Source organism: Malaclemys terrapin, chromosome 1 (genome assembly GCF_027887155.1).
Source record: "Malaclemys terrapin pileata isolate rMalTer1 chromosome 1, rMalTer1.hap1, whole genome shotgun sequence".
Classification (NCBI taxonomy): domain Eukaryota; kingdom Metazoa; phylum Chordata; order Testudines; family Emydidae; genus Malaclemys; species Malaclemys terrapin.
Genome location: NC_071505.1, coordinates 89,211,452 through 89,236,208, shown reverse-complemented (window position 1 = coordinate 89,236,208; position 24,757 = coordinate 89,211,452). Strand labels below are relative to the sequence as shown.

Below are 24,757 nucleotides of genomic sequence, written 5' to 3'. Positions count from 1 at the left end.
TTGTGATAAACAAACCACAAAAGAGGAGTTTAAGCTTGAAATAACAGATTTTTAGGGGATTTTTGGTATATGTAACCATCAGGTTAACCACATTAATGTGCTGGAAATATTGGGAAATGTATTGACACAAATAGCTTATGTCAGCAATCAGAACCCCAATTATGGTTTCCCCGAAAGCCACACATGGACAGGAGCTGATAGGCAATCCAAATATGGTTACCGGATGCATGGGGGATGTAAGGAAAAAGGGTATGAAAAGGTTGTCAGACCGACCCCAGTGGGCATATCAGCATGACAGGATGCGGAAGTTTAGATTGTCATACCTCACTTCTGATGTTCTCCACTGACTTTTCCTTCCATCCTCTAATACTTCTGATTGTCTCCATATGGTTGTGAGAATGCATAATGCAGGGGATTGTTCTGCTATACTTATTTTGCTTTTCTATTATTGCTATTATACCTGTATGTATTTAAGTACTAAATAAAGTCCACGTGTCTGTGTGTGTGATTCACCAATCTCATCTCCTTTAATAAATTTGTGTAGCCGCTTGAGCAAAATAACCCGTTATTAGTGACTTGTGCAATTTGCACGCTAAATTAATCAAAGGCTACAAGGTCAGGCTTTTCCATGTATATATTAGTTCCCTCTGTTGGTTGAGTTTGGAAGGCAGGCAGCTCCTGTCACTCAGCAAGTAGAGAACGCTGGTTTGCAGCTGAAGATAAACCTCTTGATATTATGTATATCAATATTATATACAAGAATGTGCCATTGTTTTCACTTCTCCAACAACAACAAAAGATAGAAAAGATAGAAAAAAAGATCAGGCACCCAATGAAAATTTCCCACCCCAGATAAGTAAGATCTCTTCTTCGCTCAATGGGAATTATGCACACAAAGGCCTGAGAGAAAAAGCTCTTACCAGAAAAAGCTGGTAAACACAGCAGTAGTTAAGGTGCTCTACTGACCTTGACTGAGTTGAGGTAAATCAGGACATCATCAAATTGTCTGAGCAGAAAGAAGCAGGAGGCCATGCACTGTCTCCCTGGGATTGTATCTAAGGCATGAGAGGAAAAGGCAGATATTTACAATTGGGTGATGGTGGAAAATTAACTTGGATATCTGCCTCCCAAATTGCCAACAAAGTCGTAGAATAAAGTATAACCTGCCTCTTTCAGACAAGGGGCTATACTACAGATGAAGAAGAGCTATTGGTTCATCTGGTCATCCTTCCCTATTCTGCTCCACAGATAATCCAAGATTGTTTCCCAAAATAACTTCTCTAAACCTAAAAAGTTCACATATATCAAGTCCTTTATATTGGACTCCATACCAGGCCTTGCCATGTCCCACTGGAAAACTGTTAATCTCCCTTCACAATGGTATACTAACAACACAGTACTCTTATACGGAACTTTTCATCAGTAGATCTTAAAGCACTTTACAAAGGAAGGTCAGTATCATTATTCCCATTTTACAGATGGGGAATTATTAGGCAAGGATAGGTGAGGTGATTTGCTCAAGGTCACTCAGACAACCAGTGGCAGAGCCACCAATAGAACCCACATCTCAAGTCCCAGTCCAGTACTCTATCCACCAGGCAACACTACTTAGTATATGGGTATATAGCTTCCATTTCTTGTCCTGCAGGGTCAAGAGATAACAGGATTGGAAGATGTGGCATTTTTGTGACAGATGTGAGACCCTGGAAGTGTGGAAACCTCAATATCTCATGTATTGAGATGAGCCAAAGGTTATGGACCCAGGGGATATTCATTGACTATTGTATCAACAAGCGTCATGTGTATTTCTGTGTTCCTGGTTCACTGGGTGGGGTTCCTATGTAATCTGGAATCGCTTTGAGGAGGGATGTTAATAATTAATGCAAGTTCCCAATGCTGCTTATGCAGATATCCAGACCGGTGAAGCTACATCCCTTTGGAGAAGTAGCATTGACTTAATTTACCTGATTCAGGAGGTCTGAAAGACAAAAGCCCCAAACTGTACAGAGTCAGCTTGATTTCAGGACAGCCCCATTCTGCAACAAAGAACTGACAAATTTATATATGGACTGATCAGGATTTCATGTGGATGATGGAAATAGCTGGTAAGTTTAGCACATATGTAGGCTGTTTATTGTTTTATAATGTGTTTTCTCTGTAATGCTTATGTCATAAATAACTGTACTATGCTTTGTGAAAGCTGACTGGACACTGATTAACTGTTATTGTCCCTGAGAAACAGCAGAACTGCAGGTGCTGAAATAAAGTCAGACTGGCTGGGATAATCATCACAGTGAATTGTAAGGGGACTGCAACTCTAAAATTCGGATCTGGAGAGAGAGGAACACTGGTTCCTGCCCCAAAAAAGGGTACAGCTAGAGGCTTGAGACCTAAGGGTATGCCCTTGAGGAAGTCATGAAGGGGGTAGATGTATAGTTAACCCCAATATTATGACAGTTTTCAAACACAGAAAATCCATCCCTAGCTGAAGGTTTTATCTGGGCCTTTGGCAGGAGAGTTATGGAATGGAAAATTCCCCATTTGAGAGGAAAAAAGTTTTGTTTTTGCTTTTTTAATGAAGCAGCAGTTTGAAGTTGTTCGGGGGCCCTGAAAAATTAATCCATATCCCGGGGGATTTATTCTAGTGGACAGAGGATTAGGAGGCAATCAAAAGTGTTATCACATGGCTCTGCAATTTAACACCTTAATATCACTTCTAGGTGTGATGTCTTTGTATAAAACACACACACACTTTGGTTGAATGTAAAAATGAAACAACTTGAGTGTTTAAATAGAATCCACTAATGGGGAATGTAAGAAACTAACTGAAAATGGGTATGTTTTTGCTCCCCTTCTCTATCCACAGCCAGACTCCAATCTTATTGTCCTTCCTTGTAGGATTTCTCTAGTGTGGTTTTTCTACAACAGTGGTGCCCAAACTTTTCCTGTCACACCCCCTCTTACCAGTAATGGAATCTGTCCGTGCTACCCCTCCAATTACTGCACAGCCATGGCTTCCGCAGCAGAGGAACTTGGGCTGAAGGCGGAGCTGGGGACAGAACTGGGGATGGGGGAGGAGCTAGGGCTAGAAGCGGAGCTAGCCTGGGGGCAGAGAGGGAAAGAGGGCAGAACTGGGCAGGAAGTGGAGTTGCAGCTGGGACCAGAACTGGGCTAGGAGCAGAGAAGGGGCCAGAGCCAGAGCTGGGCTGGTGGGTGGAGTGGAGCTGCGGTTGGGGCTGGGGCTGGAGCTCGGCTGGGGACAGAGCAGGGGGCAGAGTACAGCTGCCACTGGAGGCAGAGCTGGTCTGGGGGCGGAGTGGAGCTGTGGGGCTGAGGTCGGAGCGGGGTGGTGCTCCCTCCCCACCACTCGTGGGGGCTGGCCAGCCCCTCCCCCGGCATGTTCCTCTGCGTTCCCCTGGGAGGGCACACCCCACAGTTTGGGGACCACTGCTCTACACTTTGGCTTCCCAGGTCACTTCACTATGTATTATATTCTAGTACCTACTTGGAAACAAATTGGCTTGTGTGTTTAGTTTTCCCTTCACTCAGATGTATGCCCATCACTACATGCATCTTCATGTGTAAGGGCAATAAGTTAAATACACCTCAGTGTTCTTCCACTCCACTCAAGGCAATGGAAGGCACAAAGAGACCCTGAAAGAAACCCCCCCACACACACCTAGCAAGATATTTAAGTTCATAAATCCATAGCAATTTATATTATACAAGTTCCAAACAAAATATAAAGAAATATTTAAGGAGAATAAAAGTTAAGAATATATTTATAAATTAATCAAGGTAATGGAACATTTATAAAAAAAAGAATGGTCAAAGGTCAAGAAATTCTTGAGATTTATTCCCCCCCCCCCCCCCCAAATTCCCACTCATCTTCCACTTTCTAGTTGGAGATCACCTTATCCCAGCACATTCCCCTCCGCAGAGTTATTTTTAAAAAAATGCATTTTATTTTATTTTTTACTTTATTTTATTAAAGTAATATCCATACATCTCATACAACTCAGGCTAATACTACACATTTCCAAGACACAGTCAACAGGGGCATTAATCTTAGCATTCTAGTTTTTCCTTTTCATAACACCCATTTTCCCATATTTGTAAAATACAGCCTCTCACTGAATTTTCAGAATATAGCCACAGACACCCCTTTTTCCCTTCCTGCAAACTATCCCTTCGAAAATTCTATATACTGGTTTATGACCTCCGAACATACAGCACATAATGGCTGGAGACCGGGACTATTTTCCCATTAATGGCCAGAGACCATCATATTCTGTATGTTATTTCCATATGTATGTGCCAGAGATACCATCATGTCCCCATCCATCATTATGTGATGGGCTGAATACTCCACTAGATTTAGTTCACTTTCCCCATAAAGATTACAAACCTTACTAACTCATATTATTTCAGGCAATTTTACTTCACCCATCACTATAAGATCTAAGCGCCTTACAAATTCTAAAGAAGAATCTGTTTCTCTCCCTCACACAGTTTTTGTTATTGTGGAAAAGCTAAATGGAAGATGTAAGTTTTACATTCTGCACTGATGGTGACAGGGTTTGCAGTCATTCTGATCTCCGGCAGCAAGTTCCACAGTCATGGCCAGATGCCAAGAAAGTTTTGTCATTCCTGTTCATTATCCTCACTGTTCTTTGGTGGCAGTTGAAGTAGGAAAGAGTCCAAAACTGAACTGAGATTTTCACCATTATTAAGGGGCACAAATTCCATAACAAGTAAGAAGACTTGAGGTTATGATCCGATCACATCTAAGAAAAGTAATTGGTCCTTATCAGTACTTGGGGAAACACCCAGAGGAAAACCTACAGGAAGCAGTGTCTATAATTCAGTATAGCATACTCTTTTCTTGGAGTCAGTAATAAACTAAAGCCCCAGCACTGTTTTGAGGATATTGTGCTGCTAGATAAGCACTATCTTGGGAAAAGACAAGCTGAGTCCCTTACTAATTGTGGTCATACAAAAATTCAAGGGCACACTATGAAAGTCTGTTTGCTCCAGTGTTCTGCCCAAATTCCCTGTTAGAGGATAATTTTATGTAGGCAAAATGCAATTATCTATAATTTCACTTTAACAGAATATTATTCTTCACTCCGTGTTCTTAGGTATAAGTAGCATTACTGTGCTTTGTTAAATATCTGACCAGTATTGTGCTGGTACAGTACCAGTGTTGGATGAAATATTTCCTGAATAACTATCGTTCATAGAATGCTTTGGGATGATGACTATATAAAATATGGTATTAAAAAGATAATAAAAAGAACACAAAATAGTCATGGATTGGTGCCACTATCACCAACCCTGGTTTACCATGGATACTACTTGTTATGGCAAGAAGTGAATGGGTGACTTTGCCTTAGCTCTGTTCCATTTTGAATAATGAAATGGAAGTAAAATAGGAAAGTTGGGATTTTAAAGACCTAATCCATCCCAAGTGATTCACACAGAAAGAGGAAAAAAACCTCATTTTGAGAAGCTCCATACTTTGTGTAACTTAAAGTGAGCCAAAAGGAGGTAATATGAAGTCCAGAAAAGAGTTTTCCCTCCCAGTGATTTGATGTTTTTCCTTTACCAAATGCCAGATTTGGTCTTAAAACTACTGAAGATGAAGAGGGGGCGCTTACTCCCCATTATTTTGGCATCGTGTGCAATCCTTGTGTTCTAGGAGGTAGAGCTACCGGCTATAGGTGTGCCAGCAGCAGCCACTTGAGTGGGCTACAGGGTCCACTCATATTAAGAATTAAGTTTGTCTAATGAGAACTGGATACTCACTAAGAGTTATGCTCAGCCACAGAAATGATATACCATTTATTAAGTGAAAGTGTTAAAAATGTGACAGTTCACTGCGTTTCCCCCATTCAGTTCTTCTTTTACTCTCGCCAAGGAATCTGATCCTTATTTCTTTTTCTACCATGAGGCTAAAGAAAGGTGAGCTATTGGGAAGGATCACTCAGAACACTGGCATTAACTGCCAGGAGTATAGGGGACAGTAAAAAACAAAAACAAAAAAAGCAACCTCTAGTGCAGGGGTGGCCAACCTGAGCCTGAGAAGGAGCCAGAATATAACAATGTACATTGCCAAAGAGCCACAGTAATACGTTAGCAGCACACCCCTCCCCTATCAGCTCCCCCACCCAGATCCCAGTGCCTCCCACCCACCGGCAGCCCCGCCGATCAGCGCCTTCCCCCCCCATCCCCGCATCTCTCGATCAGCTGTTTCGTGGTGTGCAGGAGGCTCTGGGGAGACGGGGGGGAGAAGCGAGGGCACTGCAGGCTCAGGGAAGGGGGCGGGAAAGGATGGAGTCCCTGGGGGCAGGGCCTGTGGCAGAGCCAGGGGTTAAGAAGTGAGCACTCCCGGCACATTAGAAAGTTGGCACCTGTAGCTCCAGCCCTGGAGTCGGTGCCTATACAAGGAGCCGCATATTAATTCTGAAGAGCCGCATGTGGCTCCAGAGCCACAGGTTGGCCACCCCTGCTCTAGTGCCCTCATTTGCAATGTCAATTCCAGTTTATGAGACATTGGTGACCAATAGTTTTAGCCATCTTTTTTCCTAGCCGAAATGCAGTGTACAGCTGTTGATTTTGGGCAGGTTTTATTGCGGAAGAAAGGTAGATAATGGTTGCTACATAATGGATGCTTCTTGGGTTTTTCTGAAACCACACAATAATTAAAAGTCTAGACTTACATAGCTCCTGAATGGAAGGACTCATACCCTAACTCTGCTCATTGTGTGTTTTTTAATTTTTTAAGTCAGTAATCTAACCAAAACAACAGAGATCTAACCGCTGACCTCTGTAAGACTTTGCTGAATGTGTGACATAGTTCTCATAAACTACCCTGTTCTCAACAGTTTTTTAAACATTTTCCAGCTCCATGTCTGGTCCTGGGATCTCTGTAGAGAGTGAGAGATGTAGAAAGACCAGAATCACAGCAGAGAAAGTGTTCTGCTTTTTCTGTTTGTCCATTGATCTTTGAAAATTCCCAGTAAGTTAACAAGCTTGTGAAGGTGCTAACAATCACTTATCTGGCCCCCTTCCAACTCCCCCTCCCCAAACACTAACACAGGATTTTCTTTACTTTACGAAACACAAACCATCATTCCTTTCTAGTTTTGTGTAACAGTTAGATATGCTGATGCAGGGCACTGTATAAGACTTTAAACAGACAGACAATCTAGTGGTACTAGCTCTTTACTCCTGGGAGACCATCAAGGACTGGCAATAGAAGGAAGTGCTAGATTTTGACTTCTAGGCCAACTATGTTAGCAAAGGCTCTCATACAAAGGCAGTAAAACTATAATCCCCATCCTAAAGCTAGGGACGCAAATGCAAAGTCCGAGGTCAACAGAATGACCTTAAGCAGGCAATAGAATGGCTGGTGTGTTATAATATATATAAGTACAGTACATTCTGGAACATTGCACTGAGAGTTCTTATTGTTCCTCTTTATTATGCTATTAGCATGTGCTGCCCTGAACATATAAAACATTGTCTCTGTCTCAAGGAGCTTACACTCTAATTTAGACAAAAATATGCTACTTGAAGATAATACAGTAAAAGCTGTTTTATCTGGCATGTTGGGAGAATGGGGGTTCCCGCTAAATAAAAAATGCCAGTTAACTAAGAGGGAGGCGTTTGGGTGCGGGAGGGGGTGTGTGGCTGGGGGTTGGGATGTGCGGGAGGTGGTGCGGGGTGTCAGATCCAGGGGGTGCTCACCTTGGGCGACTCCCCGCAAGCGGCGACCTGTTCCAGCTACTACTAGGCAGAGGCACAGCAGGCAGCTCTGCCCTGCTCTGAGCGCTAGCTCCGCAGCTCCCATTGGCTGGGAACTGCGGCCATTGGGAGCTGCGGGGGTGGTGCCTGTGGGTGGAGGCAGCGAGCAGAGCCGCCTGCCAAGCCTCTGCCTAGGAGCAGCTGGGACAGGTTGCCGCTTGCGGGGAGCCGCTCAAGGTGAGCGCCCCCCAGATCTGGCACCCTGCACCTCCTTCCATGCCCCAACTTGCTGTCCTGAGCCCTCTCCCGCACTGAAACTCCCACCCAGAACCCACATTCCCTCCAGAGCCCCAACCCCCTGCCGGCCCCACGGCAACTGGACTATAAACCGGAATTTTAATGAAGATCAGAAATGCCAGTTTATAGAGCTTTCCGGTTGGCCAAGTGCCGGATAAAACAGCTTTTACTGTACTGTGTATTTGGTATATCACTGGGCCCATCTCCAGCCCAAATGCTGCTGTTAATGTGACTGTTTATGATAGAAGTACCATTTTACATAGATAGAGATCCTGTTTTATTACAAACCCATTGCTCTAACTGGAACAATGTAGGTGTCTATAACATGCTCAAAATTGTGTGCACATGTGTGTCAGAGCATATCTTCAGTTTCATATGACAGCAGATGTACTGTGTGGAAACATTATGCTGTTACCAGCATAACTACAGCAACACAATGCCTGGCACTAGACATGCTGAGAGTCAGCAATTGCATAGGCACTATTATAAGACAGCATATACCAGCAGTTCTCAACCAGGGGTCCAAGGCCCCCTGGGGGCCACAAGCAGGTATCAGGGGGTCCGCCAAGCAGGGCCAGCATTAGACTCACTGGGGCCCAGGGCAGAAAGCCAAAGCCCCACCAGCCCAGCCCTGGCAACTGGGCCTCAAGGTGAAGCCTGAGCAGCTTAGCTTCGCAGGGTCCCCTGTGGCTTGGGGCCCTGGACAGTTGCCCTGCTGGCTACCCCTTATAGCATGTTTAGGTGGGCTGCAGAAAGAAAAAGGTTGAGAACCCCTGGTATATACTGTAGTATCAGTAGAAGAGCATTTACATAATGGAGAAAGAAAATTTCAAACCTACCACATTCACTGGCTGATCCTCCCACAAGCTGGAAGAACTGTTGAGCAATTTTCAGATGATCCCTCTTGGAGAGAAACAAATGACATGAGATCCAGAACATGGAGTGGTGCCATGGGACAGAATGAACGCATGCTCCAAGGGGGGTGAGTAGGGTGAAGTAGAGCAAAGTGAATACACATATTGTGGGGTGAGGGGAAAGATGGGGACAGAGGTACAATAAACAAGGAAGGAAGGAATCTTATTGCATGGACCCATATACACAGAATCCTTTCAAAAGGAAGCAAGGCTTTTGTAAGCAGGATAGAGAGGCTCAGTTCAGTTTGGATGAGTCTCAGAAATTCACAATTCACTCACTTTGGACTGTGAATTATGGAGAGAGAAGAAATGAAAGGACTCAGAAAGCATGGGATTTGAGTGTGAAAGTACCATCTCTTTCCCATTAGCTGCATTCCAGATACCACATTTCTTTCTCCCCTAGTACTGATGTAAATGCTGGAGCACCAGAGGGGTTTTACTCACTGAGCCCATTTCCTGTCCAAGGGCTGCATTCACCACTCCCTTGAGTATGTACTCCTGCAACAAACAAGAGGATCAGAGAAGACAAGTTAAAGAATTCAGAAGACATACAAAACAACTGCAGGCAACTTAAAAATTATTTTGTTCCTGCCCATGCCAACTCTATTCAAACTTCATTTTTTTAGTAGTCAGATACGACTGCACTCCAGCAGCGTGTAATAAATAATAACCAAAAAAAAAAAAAATCAATCCTGCATCTGAGCCAGTTGTTTAAGTGAAATGAGCTAGGGTTCTGAATCAAGGTCCTGTGTAGAGACAGCAACATTATAAAAACACCATCAAAATTGCCAGGAATTGTCCTGCTGTTATCAGTGGCAGCAGAGGGGCCCAAGTAGACTGAACTCCCCTTTCAGGCGTATAAGTTGTCACTCCAGGGAGGAGGAGATGTGTCTCTGCCTCAGGGTATGGAAGTTTGCATTGCCTCTGCCAGTATTATATCTACCCTGTGAATAAAGAGAACTTGAGTCCCCAGGGCTGTCAAACAGACTGATATCTTTCAACCAGCATGAAAAATTAAATCCGGTGCTGGTAAAAGGTATTAAATTGACAGTGCTGGAGGCTGAAGTCCTCTGCCTGTAAGTCAGGTACAGCAAAGGCAGAAGCATTGCAAGTTTTCCCGCATATGTATATATAGTTCCTCCACACTGCCCTGGAGAGAGGCACCTCTGAAGCCTCTGCAGTTCTTGAACCCCTCTGCTGAGATGGCAAAGAGGGGGACAATTAATGCCAACTGTGATTACGGTTTTTGGTGGAACTTGTCCATTAGCACAACAATGGCATGTTACCAATAATAAATAAGAGGAGCTGGACTGAGAAACTCACTGCATTTTACACAGGTCACTGGCCCATTCAGCCAGAATGCAACTTATCTGTCTGCATTCAGCCAGAACAACTGATTTTCTGCACAACCAGTAGATTAAAAGCCAGGGCTGGCATTAGGGGTAGCAAGCAGGGCAACTGCCTGTGGCTCCGCACCACAGAGGGCCTCGCAAAGCTAAGGCTTTGGCTTCAGCGCCATGCAGCTTGGGCTTTGGCTTTTTGATCTGAGTCCCAGTGAGTCTAACGTCGGCCCTGCTCTTTGGTTTATTTTGGCAGACCATCTGAAACCTACTTGTGGCCCCCCCTAGGAGGCCCCAGACCTCTGGTTGAGAACCGCTCGGATTGGCTTTTAGCCAAGATGGCCAGGGATACAACCCCATGCATAGGCACCAATATTCCCCAGCGCCGGTGGGAGCTTGCGCCCCCCCCCGCCTCTGGCCCCGCCCCGACTCCACCCTTTCCCACCCCCATTCAAACCCCTTCCCCAAAGTCCCCGCCCCAATTCCGCCCCCTCCCTGCCCCTATTGGACCCCTTCCCCAAATCCCCACCCCGGCTCTTCCCCGCGACACGCTCAGGGGAGGAAGTGGAGCAGAGGCGGAGGTGAGCTGGGCGGGTGGCTGCTGGGGGGTGCTGAGCACCAACCAATTTTTCCCCGTGGGTGCTCTAGCCCCAGAGCACCCACAGAGTCGGCGCCTATGACCCCATGCACTGAGTGTCTTAAGCCTCTTACTGCAAAAAGCTGGGACTGGACAACAGGGGATGGATCACTCAGTTGCCCAATTCTGTTCATTCTCTCTGAAGCATCTGGCACCGGCCACTCTTGGAAGCCAGGACCCTGGGCTAGATGAACCATTGGTATGACCCAATCTGGCCCTTCTTATGCGTATTAACATACTGTATATTATCAGCCTTGTGGCGAGTACCAGCATGTATGTGAGGAATGTATTTATAAATCAGACACACACATAGAAGTCCTTCATGTGGAGATGGATCTATCATTCTTAACCCAAGGAGCTCCAGTCACCTTTTCAAAAAAGCCTACCAGATAAATGTTTCCTCTTTTCCCTGAAATATAAATTTCCTGACAAACACTGAGGAGCAGGACTTGATAACATTCAATCTAGAACCAGTGACAGATTTACAGTTGTAGAAGGTCTCTGCAGGGCTAAATAAAGGAATTTACACCATTGCTATACAAAGATTTCCATTTTGCCAGTGGGAACCAGCATTTGATTCGAGCCATGGAAGATCCTAAAATGTCAGATGTTAAAAATTACATTATTTTTGAAAAAGCTCTTTTAGGTAATATTAAATCTTTCTAACATTTATTCATTATAATTTCTCTCTCTTAAAAAGCCTGCACAGTGGGACTCATGATAACTACAGGAGCCTGGCTTTACAGGCAGAGAGAGATAATAAAACAGTACCAATAAACATTTTAAAACTTTGTAAAACATTTTTTCTGTAACATATATGGCATATGCACAATTCACAATGGCTGTGGTGTGGTATAAAAGATGTATTGGTACTCATCTAGGATGATCTGCATAATTTGCCTGTAGTTTTGCCACTCTCAACTCATGTTCATGTAACATTTACAGCACACCTCCATTACCAATAAATAGATACAGAATACATGAACACAAACAGCTAACACATGAAGGAGTGGAGTGGACAAAAGTTTTTATCAGCATGAGTTTGGGATGACTTGCATAATTTGAGTGGCAAAGCCATCAGTAGCTGCTCCAATGCTGCTAAAACTAGGGGCACGTCTTCACTACCGGCTGAATTGGCGGGTAGCAATCGATCTATTGGGGATCGACTTATCGTGTCTAGTGAAGAGGCGATAAAATCGATCCCCGATGGCTCTTCCGTCGACTCCGGAAATCCACCGCGGCAAGAGGCAGAAGCGGCGTTGACGGCAGCGGTCAACTCGCTGCCATCCTCACAGCCAGGTAAGTCGACCTAAAATATGCCACTTCAGCTACGCTATTCACGTAGCTGAAGTTGCGTATCTTAGATCGACACCCCTCCCCCACCCCCACCCGTAGTGTAGACCTAGCCTAGGACTCATAAGTCATTGCTGGTGCTACTCCACCATCAGCAATGGTGGAAGTTCTAAGGTACACAGGTCTCAGGAGTTTTGGTCACTGTATCATATAATCTTCCAGAGTATGCCTTCCTCAGTGTCTATTTTAGACATTTTCTCTTGTTCAGATCCACTGTATTTATACAGTGCATGTGTTTCTATATATGTGGGCTTTGAGAAAGAAAATGCAGGGAGGAGCAAGAGACTGAAGCTGGCCCAGCAGCTGCAGAAAGCAGTTCAAATAGGTAGTGTTGAACTGGGATGAGGTGTTGAAATGAGGCCCAGCTGGGACCACCTCTTCCCCCTAGCACCTCCCAGACCCAGACCTATGCAGAGGACAACCCCATCCCCTCGCAAGGACCCGTAAAGTCTTCCCTCTCCTCCCCAGCCATGTGAACTTTGAGAAAAAAACTGCAGGGAAGAGTCAGCAAGAGACATAAGTCAGTCCAGGAGCTGCAGAGAGCAGTTCAAGCAGGAGCTAAGGACACGGCAGTTTTCACTCCGAACATTCCTTCTCCTGTGCTGATTGGCTGTTCCTCCAACACCTCCCACCATCACTCTTCCTGTCTAGCTAAGACACTTAACATAACCCAATTGAAAGGATTTAAATAACAAAATCGCAAAACTAACATTACCTTTGCCACCGCCGCATTGCTCACTCTGTTTTTGCATTCTATCCCTTTCCCATACCCTGCGTCTGTCTGGTCTATTTAGACTGTAAGCTCTTCAGGTTAGGGATTGTCTCTTATTCTACATTTGTACATTGCATTTACATTTGCAAAATGGGGCCCTGTTTTCCACTGGCTCCTACACACTACCATAATAAACATGATAAATAAAATAATACATGCATGTATATATTTCACACATACAAAGCTTTAGCACTGGTGAAAGGTGGTGGAAGGATGAATGCAGGGTGTTAAAGGGGATGAATCCTCAGGGTACTGGCTTGGACATGGCAGATTCTACCCCAACTTGCAAACTCTTTCTTTAAGTAACCATGCCATAAGTCTCAAATTACCTGTGGAGTTGTAGGTTCCAGGTCCTTAATCAGGTTATAAGCCTCCTGCACATCATCTGAAATACCAGAAGTTACATGCATGACAAACCACAGTGAATTGTATTCAGACAGACCACTCATCCTCCACAACATTCCTTTACCCAGTCACAGACAGATAAAGCATTTGAAGGGGAGGAGTAAGGGGACTATAAATCTGTGTAAATGTATACCTTGCTGGTGGTGGCTTTCTTGAGCCTGTATAACAAACATGGTTTGAGTAATAGCTTCTTTATTACTACATTTTCCCTAGTACAGAGATCACTTGGCCCGTTGTTCATAGTCCAGTGGATGAGTTCTCAATAGTACAAGGTCAAGATAATAAATCCTTCATACTCCTGTCTCCCCTAACATGTTTATTCCTCCCTCAGGGCAAGACTGGGTTAGCTGCTTCTGAATACAGACTTTACGGTTTCATTATTAATACCTCAACATTTGGCAAATTAGTGTATCTGACCCTAATTCTCCCATGTAAAAAGCACTGTTAGTGCAAAAGTTAAAGAATTTTACTCACACAAAAAAGTTATATACTAAAAAAAGTACATTAAAAAAAAAAAAAAAGGATCCAGTCTTAGAACATCTTAACTCCATCCCCTTCACTTGTATATATTAGCGCGGGGCTTTTCTGTCACTCAATTACCCAGCAAAGTTAATTCACACTAATAAACAGGAAATCCATTGCAAATTACCAGGTGTTGATAATTAAGCAAATGTTTTTTTTAAACTAAGGTACTATAGAATAGCATATTTTGTTCATGTATTTTGACAAGTACAGTTTAACTTTAATGATACTTCATTGTATAATATTTATACACCATTTACATCTTCAAAACACTACAAAATAAATCAAACCTCACATACTCATGAGGTATTTAGGTACATATTAGGCCAATATTTTTTTAAAATACTTTGCTCTTAAATACCAAGTATTATTGGTTCGCTAGTACTTGCATTTTAGTACAATTTGTACAAGTAATGAAGTCTTAATATGAGATCTTACTGCAGAACTCTGGTATTAAATCTTTGATGAGAAATCAGGTGAAATTGCCATTTTTGTGAGAATTAAAGGGCTTGTGGATTAGCAAAATGATATTAATGAGGTTCTGTACAGTATGTGCCATAAATGAGCTATATCCATTTATGGCAATAGGAAAAGAGGGCACAGCTATGTACTAAAATTTGTGACAGCTCAAGTAATGAAGCTGAGTACCAACTGGATGTGCAGTGTGGCAAATCCAGGACAAATGGCTACAAAAGTGGGGGGTAGTAATTAGCCGGATCATGCCCCTTTGCAGTGGATGCACCAAAACACGGACAAAAACGCAAGAGTAACAAGATGGTTCCTGTCACTTCAACCCTTCCACTTCACAGTAAGACATAAGTCTGGAACCCAACATGGCAATATGGATGGCCTGTCGAGAGTGCACTGCTTTCTGACCCAAGTAGCCCAACCCCGTAGTGTTGAGCGGAGGTGTGGGGGGGGGGGCGGCGGATATGTGGCAAACCCAGGACAAACGGCTACAAAAGTGGGGGGTAGTAATTAGTCCCAGGAGGTTAAAAGGCCTGTCCCAAACAACTGAGGAGAGATACCATGGGGAAATAAGGTTCAGCTGGAAAAGGGGTTACCAGGGAACCAATTAGGTTCAGCTGGCTCCAACTGTTTGACACCTTTTTAAACCCTCCCCGGCATGGAGGGGGGTGGGGGGGAGAGTGAGAGAAGCAGGGAAGCTGCCAGTAAGCTAGGTGCAGCAAGGCTCTGAACCCTTCCAGCAAGGAAGGCTGCACTCTGTCCCCAGAAGGGAAGAAAAACAATACAAGGGACTGACTGAGGGAAGGAATAGCCAGACCCTGTGCTACCTACGAGGATTTGCTTTGCCCAAGCCTGTGTCTCCAAGGCTAAAAAGGACTGAGCCTGCTGAGGAGAAGAAGGTACTTTGCCATAGCAGATACAGAAACAGTCTAGGATGCACGTGAGTAGTAAGCAGAAAACTCATTTGAGACAAGTCCTCTGACAAAGGGATTAAATTTCAACAACCTTATTGGCATGGCATAAATATGTTGCTAAAAATCAGCACATCAAGCTTCAGAATCAATATAATTAAGCTACAGAAGGCCCATAGAGCTTTTTCTTTTAATACTTTTATAGCCACTCAAATGCCTTGATGCACTTATTGGTATGTAAGGTTTAGGGTGTGGTTTACTTCTGCTCCTTAGGTCAGAAGTCTTAAGTTTTTTTGATTATTTTGAGTTTTGTGGGGTTATCACAGTTTTATTTCTTTCATCTAAAAAGAACCAACTTGACCAAGGCTATGGCACCTGTAGTGCTTCAGTGTAAGACACTTACTACAGCAAGAGGATGGGTTCTCCATCCCTGTAATTAATTCACCTCCCCAAGAGGTTGTAGCTAGGTTGATGGAAGAATTCTTCCATTGACTTAGCACTGCCTACACTAGAGTTAGGTTGGCTTAACTACATTGCTATGGGGGGTAGATTTTTTACACCCGAGAGACAGCTATGCGGATATAACTTTTCATTGTAGACCAGCCCCAACTCTAGACAACTAGGTGACAAAGTAGTAAAGGTTACTAGCTGAAGCAGTCAACATTACTGCAACCTCCTTTGAAATACAATAAAACAGACTAAACCATAAAGACAGAGGAGATAACATCTACTGCAGGGGTCGGCAACGTTCGGCACGCAGCTCACTATTTAAGCACCCTAGCGGGCCGGGCCAGTTTATTTACCTGCTGACGCGGCAGGTTCGGCCGATCGCGGCCCCCACTGGCCGCGGTTTGCCGTCCCGGGCCAATGGGGGCAGCGAAAAGCGGCGCGGGCGAGCGATGTGCTGGCCGCGGCTTCCCGCCGCTCCCATTGGCCCGGGACGGTGAACTGTGGCCAGCGGGGGCCGCGATTGGCTGAACCTACCGCATCAGCAGGTAATTAAACTGGCCCGGCCCGCCAGGGTGCTTACCCTGGCGAGTCGCGTGCCAAATGTTGCCGACCCCTGATCTACTGCTTTTAAGTACACTGCTCTAAATAACTAGTCATGCAGAGATGATAAAATACCATGAATAAGGAAGTCAATGAGTGGAAAAGTGATCAACATATCCCATTACACAGGTTCCTGCAGTTAACACCAAATCATCAATCAATCCACTTCTCAATGGAGAAATACAGTGGTGATGAGCATGAGGGGAGAGGGAGGCATTGTAACCAATAAAAAATACAAAAGGAATCCAAAGCAAAGACAGAAATGACTTGGAAACACAAGAAACTCTTGCTGTCCGGGGAATCTACCTACATTTTTCAACAGTTGGCAAATGTGTGTAGAATGGATTGTCTTGTTTGCAGACTGCAGCCTTGTTTCTGGTCCCTTTTTTAACAGCCTGTCTGTGCCACATTTACAGAAATAATTTGCATTGCCTGGGTGGCAATCCTGTGTACATCTTTAGCATTTTAGCAGGCTTAAGGGAAAGTGTTTCACTAGTGTAAAAAAAAAAAAGTCTGTGATCTTCTGCTGAAGTGGATTTGTTCAGCCCTTTACAAATGGACTTCCTTCAGAAGTCAAGAAAGTATGTAAGACATTAGCTTATTTACCGCAGATGAAATAGTGCAAACAATGCTGTGGCCCATTTGAAGAAGGCTAGTTGTGAGATGATGAACAGATGTCACAGAAAAAGAAAAGTTTTTAATCCCTGCATCTAAGAGAGAGACAGAGGGAGATTTCATTACCTTGCCGGAGATAGTAAATCACCAGGTTCAATCTGGCTTCAGGAATAACATCAACCAGGGGTGGCAGAACCTGCAGGGCCCCTTCCCCACCTCGGAATACAACCTGCAGAAAAGAAAGCACCCATCTTGTTAGTCCTATAGAGTGTTCCAGTCTGTGATCTCATAATCATCCTTGAAATTTCCACAGTAATGATCTGTTATAGTCAATGGATTCAGCATTAGCTGGACCCCTAGTTTATTAATAATTATAAACATCTCACATTTTACAAAAATACTTAACCCATCAGTAAATAGTAATTATTCCTGGAGCAGAACACATCAGCTATTCAACAGTTCAACGCAACAACACATAACAGTGTCGAACAAGTTAGGCAGAATATGAACTAAACTGAAACTGCAAGGGGAATATAGATGGAAAATTACAATTCACTTTAATTATAATTATACCAAAATATTAGGGCTAATAATCCTAGACATGTGAAAAGTGTCCTGTGATCTTTAAATGACCAAAAATAGTCAGGTCTTCAGTTTCACATGACAATTCCCTCCTCCCACAACACCACATGGGACATTAGTTCAGGTGTGACTTGGGAAGGAAGCTTATTACCTGCTGAATCATTGGTAAAAGGTTCAAAACATAATTCCACCACTGTAATCAGAAAACAGCTTTAACTCTTGCATGCATAATATGTTAGAAAAAAATTATGGATAAGCTTGTTGTGACTTGGTTTGTGGGTCAGCCAATGTGCCATTTGAATAGGGTTGCCAATTTTAGTTGGACGTATTCCTGGAGGTTTCATCACATGACATAATCTTTAATTAAAGAATAATCTTTAATTCCTGGAAACTCCAGGACAATATTGGAGGGTTGGCAACCTACATTTGGATACGCTTGTCAATCACAATGCAGCTTACTGAACAAAAAGAAGAGGGCCCCAAGTCTAGCAAGGGGTGTGCTTTGGTGGCTCCTACGATGGGAAAGGACAGGCCCCGAGAAATTTCCAGCTCCAACAGGATTTTCAGGGTACCACAGTTAGTAGATCTGCAATTTCATATTTGAGTTTCTTCAGAACTCCTGGGTGAATACCATCTGGTCCTGGTGACTTGTTACTGTTTAATTTATCAGTTTGTTCCATAACCTCCTCTATTGATACCTCAGTCTGGGACAGTGCCTCATATCTGTCAAATGGTATGGAAATCTCCCTCACATCCTCTGCAGTGAAGACTGATACAGAGAATTCATTTAGCTGCTCTGCAACGGCTTTGTCTTCCTTGAGTGCTCCATTAGCACCTCGATCATCCAGTGGCCCCTCTGATTGTCTGGCAGGATTACTGCTTCTGATGTACTTTAAATTTATTTTGCTGTTAGTTCGTGTGTCTGTTGCTAGTTGCTCTTCAAATTCTTTTGGGTCTGCCTAATTATACATACTTTTACACTTGACTTGGCCGGGTTTTTGCTCCTTTCGATTTTCCTCGGTAGGATTTGACTTCCAATTTTTAAACTGATGCCTTTTTGGCTCTAACCATGGTGGCATTTTTGGGGGCGTCTTTTTTTTAAATTTGGGGTACACATTTAATTTGAGCCTTTATTATGGTATTTTTAAAAAGTTTCCATGCAGCTTGCAGGTATTTCTCTCCTGTGACTGTACAATGCTGGACTGAGCTGTAAGGAAGTGTGCAGGATGCCAACTGGTGACACACTACCTGGACAGTTTTCAGGCACAGCTATAACAGGCAAGTGTGGGGGGTTGCTTCGGGTTTTTCAATAGCTGAGGGGTAAAATGGGTTCCTCTACCGCTTGAAGCCAACCTGCAAGTCATCTTGCATGTAGTGGGAGGGATAGGTTTTGGTTTCTATTTCAGGGAGCATTGGTGTGCCCGTGAGTGGCCCCAGGAGTGGAGGGAGTCTGGAATTTTGAAAGACATCAGTCACATTCCTGGTGTTCTTCCCAATTTTGGTGGCAGTCACCATCTGGGATGGGGAGTTCAAGGACAAGAGGATCAGGTTTTGGTGCAACAATCTAGCGGCTGTTCATGTGGTGAACTCTCAGTCCACTAAATCGGCCAGGGTAATGAGTTGATGAGGTCTTTCGTTCTCCATTGCCTTGAATGCTGTACTTATTTCACTGCCAAGCACATACCTGGGCTTAACAATGATATAGCGGACACTCTTTCTTGATTGCATGTCGACCAATTCTGAACACTAGCACTGGAGGCCATGGCGGTGCCCAACCTAATGCTGGCAGCCCTACGGAATCTTGCACTGTGCACCTTTTTGGCCTACATGACAGCGTTTGAGGAGTTTCAGGCATTCAAGGAGGTTGTGGGTCTTCCCAGGGCTGGCCTATACTAGAACCACAAATTTGGCAGTTTATGGTCTTGCTACATAGGTGGGGCCTTGCATCACTGGCTACAGCTAACCAGTTAGCTGGGGTGTCCTTTTGCTGCAAGTCTGCAGGTCATCTGGACCCCGTCAGGGATTCATGGCCTGTAGGATGCTGGAGGGTTGGGCCTAGGCTGCTGGGACACAGAACAATGTTAGTGAGCCAGTGACCTTGCAGGTCTTTAGACAATTAGTCAAGATTCTTCCTCAGATCTGCCATTTGGGTTGGGGGTGAAGCTATACTCTTCAAGGCAGCCTTTCTTTGGGGCCTTTTGGGTCAGTGAGCCGGTCCCATCAGTGAAGGGTGACTCTTCAGTGCTGGATATCAAACTACAGAATGTACAATGGGAAGCTGACTCTACAGCTCAAGGTCCACAGGTCAAAAACCAATCAAAGAGGGGTCAGCGAGGCTGTTGCTCTGCACCACTCTGGTGAGATGGATCCATGTCTGGTACAGGCATTGCAGGCATATGTGACTCAACAGCCACCTGGTGAGGGTTCCCTGCTCCTGCATGGGGAATGTTCCTTCCTAACCAAATTCCAGTTTGTGGGAGTGTTTAGGAAGGGGCTGTCATTCTTGAGCTTGCCACCAGGAGAATATGGCTGCCACTCGTTCTGTATGGGGGCCACACAGTGGCTACCCAGTTAGATCTGTGCGCATTAGAAGTTCAGGCTAAAGGACGCTGGCGATCTACAATCTTACATGCAGCTACCTGAGGGGAAGCCAACACCACGTATGGGCTGTAAGTGCCACAGGTTTTAACCATGTCTGCTTCCTTCCCCATGCCGATCACACAAAATGATCACACAGCACACACACAGCTGAGAATATGGATTGAGGGCATGGTATTGTGCACTGGGCTTATAAGAGAGCATGTAATTCAGGCGAGAAGTTCGCAGCTGGGCCTCAGGCGGGACATGACCTGGGACCAACTCAGGTCCCGAAAGGACACACTGGACATCATCATCATCCATTTAGGGGAGAACGACCTTAGAACGTGCCCTGGCCGCAAACTGATTTTGAAGGCTAAGTGGGATATTGGACTGCTGGCAAATATTTCTTGGCATGGGGACAGTATCGCTAGAGATATTGGACTGCAGGGTTTGGTGGACTGCAGCATACCCACAAAAGGTGGATAGGGCCTGAAGGAAGGTCAGCTGGAAAATAGCAACATGGCTGGGGTCCAGAAGTGCTTCAGTTATCAGACATGGCCACATAGCCCAGAGTGCAGCTGAGCTTTATTGAGGATGGAGTGCACCTCTCTGATACAGGTGCCAATTTGTTTCTGGATGATCTTGGTATTGGGTTGGCCAAACTTCTAGGTAGTGGGCTTGAGGCAGCCAAGCTAACGCAGGCACCTCCTTGTGGCAGGTACCGGGTACAGGAACTTGCTGATTTAGGCTCCAGATACAAAAAGGTAACATAGTGGGCATCCTGAGGGCATCATGTCTAACCCCTAGGGGAAAATGAGAACCAGGGGTCAGGACATTATCCTGGGGAACCACCCCACCAATGCACTTGATGGTGGTGCTGGCAAAGGGGTTGAGGCCCCCTCTCGCATCAACCCCAGAAAGGAGGAGGGATGCGACTAGGCAATTGGAGACATGCACAGACCTCCCTAGTGTGATGACTGGCACCCCCTGAAGAGGGAGCCCCTAAAAATTGGCAAAGGGTCAATGGGGTGCAAGTGACCATGCTGGGCTGTCCTCCAATGCAAACTTTGGATGTAATTTGACTAATAAAGTTGTGGCCTGGTTAAAACCCATACCAGATGTCCTTGCCTTCTTCCATCCAATGAGCACGCCAAACTGAGCAACTCACCAACATCAAATAAAAGCAAACTACTACAACCAGTCATTCACCAGAGTAGCAATAAAATCACTGGAGTAGAATGTTGCCAGATGATCAGTATATCTCCTACTTCAAACACAAATATTTTTACTTTGCCTCAGTATCATGAGTTCCTAGTCATTAACTTTGCAAATAGAGACTATTATCTTGAGATATTTTAATTCCACTGACATTGTACCGTGGTTAGACAACATTGTTCAGGATCCTCACCCATTCTGATTTTTGCATTGAAGTCCTGATTTTGACAGGGCTATTCAAGGAGGGTTGGGGATTTGACCAGTCCAAAAATAACTGGTCAAACAATATCAAAAATGGTCAAATATTTTAAACCACTGATTTATTAGAACGATAACAAAACGAGTAAGACTGTATGGTCTCCAATAGGCTTAGCCTTAGATAGATACGTATTCCTAATTACAAAAAAACAGTACTTAACTGAGTTATTTTAACTCAAAAAAATGTGAAATACAATTAAATGAAGTTCTAAAGAAAGAAAGAATGGCACCATGAGGCAATCAAAAAGATAGGCTGCCATCTATATCAGGGCATTCTTGCTGGAATATATGACAAATATTTGATCATGAACAAATAATAGGCAGGCAATTGACTAGTTTGCCAAGCCTAATCCCAAGTATCTTGCAAGGACAGGCTCACAGGACATTTAAAGCATCTTAACCTATCCTTGAGGATAAAGCAACATTTTTTCATGACATGGTAACAAGCCATGACAATGTAAAAAGACCAGAATGGTGTAATGCAACGACTTTGCCCCAGAAGACAAAGTATAAAGTGGGGGTAGGAATGCAGGTTCTAGTCTTGAACGTGGCACAGAGACAAGGAAAGCATCAGAAAATGAAACTGATTAAATAAAAGTGGGAAGCGTATTGATCAGACTGCCTCCATTGTTTATATTATGGATTCACATAACCTCTTAACACCCCACCTCCTACTGCTTAATTCCCAATTTTCAATAGTGGTATATTAAGAAAAGCTCTGCAGACCAGAGTTTGAGATCCACAGCTTAGATGAATCCATTACTCACCAGATTGTGCTTAATGAGCTCCTTAGCAAACTCAAAAGATGACGAGGCATTGTCCATCAGGCTCTTGAGTTCTGCCTGAAATTAAATATTATACCTATAAAAAGTTTATCAAAAATACCCCCCCAAGTGCAGATCCACACCACATCTGAAACTGATAGGAAGGCAACTCCAGCTGTGATAAGCTGGGTTGGTGGAGGAAAACAAACAATCCCCCACTTCATCGTGATGACTGTTGCAAATGGATAATTCATACAAATGTAAAGCAAAACTTGCATTGAGAAAATGGAAAGGCCAGCATGCGAACAGAAAACCTAAGTGCCCAACAATGTGAGGACTATGGATAGGCGATATCCTTTGGGGGAGAATACTGACATGATAAAATGCCATTTGTCAATAACTGTGATTAAGTATAAGGCAGATAACACAACAGGGAAAAGAAACTTGCATGGGATTTCAAATGAGACTGACAAGCCAGAAGGGCTTTCCAATAGATACCTCAGCAGCCTTGCCATTGTAAAGACGGAAGTGGTTACAAGCCTTGAGGTTAAGAGCTATGGTGCTGTCAGGAACTTGCTGAAGGTAAACAGCCAGCACCTCTTGTGACACATCATAGTAATCCAGTTTGTAGTAACATAAAGCCACATATACGTTGAGAGCCAGGTATTCCCTGAAGGGCAAAAGAGGAAGTGTTCACAGAAGCATTCATCTCTTGACAGAAAATTGTGCTGAAAAGGAATATTAAAGTCTGTTATGACTTTCCCTCACCTTCCCATGTACCCTTTACAAATACAACAAATACTGAGTTCCTGAGAACAGCCTTATATGTGACTTTCTGGATTCAGCTTCTCCTACAGACAAGCACAAAACTATTCAGGGTTGCGTCCGCAGGGATGCCAACAGCATTTGTCCCACAGGAGGAAGTAATTGTATTGTGACATTTGCATGTATGAAGACATTCTCTGTCATGCACAGACACCATGATTCAACATGTATTGAGTCAATGTTACAACACATCATCCCAAAATCATGAGGGTGAAACAAGAGCTAGTTTCTTCCAAGAACTCATGCATACAAGACTGACCTGTGAAATTTGGGGCTTGTTATTTTGGGAATTGGTGATAACCCCATGTGAAGAAATGTAAGAGAGAACGCAATCATTTTATTTGGACTGATTAACTAAGGTTCATCCACATAATGTATACAAGGCAATTTGACTGTTTTCCTTTGCCAAGTATATTGTATGCATACAAAACTTCAAAAAGATTTCTTTAATGTTAGAATTTACTTTTATGTCATGTAAAATTAACCTGTGAAACTCACTACTGCACGGTATCAAGCCAAAAAGGACCAGACATTTACAGGAATAAGAAAAACATTTGCAGTAACAACAATTTGTAGGATAACTGTTACAAAGGTTACTGTATGCAGTGTTGTGGTAGCGGTGTCAGTTCTAGTATATCAGAAAGACAAGGTGGGTAAGGTAATATCTTTTACTGGACCGACTTCTGTTGGTCTGACCTGAAGAACTGTGTAAGCTCAAATGCTTGTGACTCACACCAACAAAAGCTGGTCCAATAAAAGATATTATCTCACCCACCTTGTCTCACAAAGGTTATTGATCTTTATGTTTCAGGGCATAAGCTGATCATAGCCTAGGGACTGTCAGGCTGAAATTTCCTCCCAAAGCACAGAATTACACAATGATATAAGCATTATGGAGGTATTTCAGCTTTCTCTGAAGCATTTAGCATTACACACTTGCAGAGGCAAAAGACCATTGACCTGTTCCAGAATAGCAGTTTATACATTGCCAAGCCTTCCTTTGACTCTGGACCCTGCTTCCCAGGCCAGCAGCATCTAGAGAATATTACGCAGGCAGCACACTAAAAACTGTTTGTGAAGATGTGGTTGGGGGAAAACACATGCCTTGTGCTGCTCAACAGCAACATCTCCAAAGGTTTGGTTCCTTATCCACTTCCTGGCTGAGGTTGGTGGCTATAATGTGGAATTCTGGGACAGAGGTAATAACAGGATAAATGGGAATGGAAAGAATCCTCAGAGTTCAAAAGGACACAGAGGATCCCTTGAATAAAAACAACAAGACTGAGGATTTCTTATGAAGGTTGAAGTGGAAGAGAGTTCAGTAACTAAAAATCAGGTCCAGGCAGGCAATGAGCCAAACAAAACAAAACTAAAGAGACAGGTACATGCTTTGTACTGTGGGTAAGACACACTCAGAACATTTTCTGCTCTGCTTGTAATTCTGTAGCATTTCATAAGAAACAGGAGAGGGGGTCCCAGGATGGGTCACAGAACAAAGCA

At 43.9% G+C, this 24,757-nt stretch overlaps 2 protein-coding genes across 3 annotated transcripts in view; one reads left to right on the top strand and one right to left on the bottom strand.

Moving 5' to 3' along the window:
- Positions 1–24,757, bottom strand: part of IFT56 (intraflagellar transport 56) — a 77,237-nt gene that overhangs the window by 18,944 nt on the left and 33,536 nt on the right. For both annotated transcript variants that reach the window (XM_054030086.1, XM_054030075.1), the window contains exons 7-13: positions 22,931–23,102; positions 22,436–22,510; positions 17,160–17,262; positions 13,392–13,447; positions 9,405–9,458; positions 8,886–8,949; positions 967–1,055 (exon numbers count right to left, since the gene is read on the bottom strand). In XM_054030086.1, the coding sequence (XP_053886061.1) occupies positions 967–1,055; positions 8,886–8,949; positions 9,405–9,458; positions 13,392–13,447; positions 17,160–17,262; positions 22,436–22,510; positions 22,931–23,102 (613 nt within the window). The remainder of the gene's footprint in view (positions 1–966; positions 1,056–8,885; positions 8,950–9,404; positions 9,459–13,391; positions 13,448–17,159; positions 17,263–22,435; positions 22,511–22,930; positions 23,103–24,757) is intronic.
- LOC128838139 (guanylyl cyclase C-like) overlaps positions 1,063–24,757 on the top strand; it is a 145,847-nt gene continuing 122,152 nt past the window's right edge. The window contains exon 1 of the mRNA XM_054030063.1: positions 1,063–2,105. Within this exon, the coding sequence (XP_053886038.1) occupies positions 2,084–2,105 (22 nt within the window). The 5' untranslated portion in view covers positions 1,063–2,083. The remainder of the gene's footprint in view (positions 2,106–24,757) is intronic.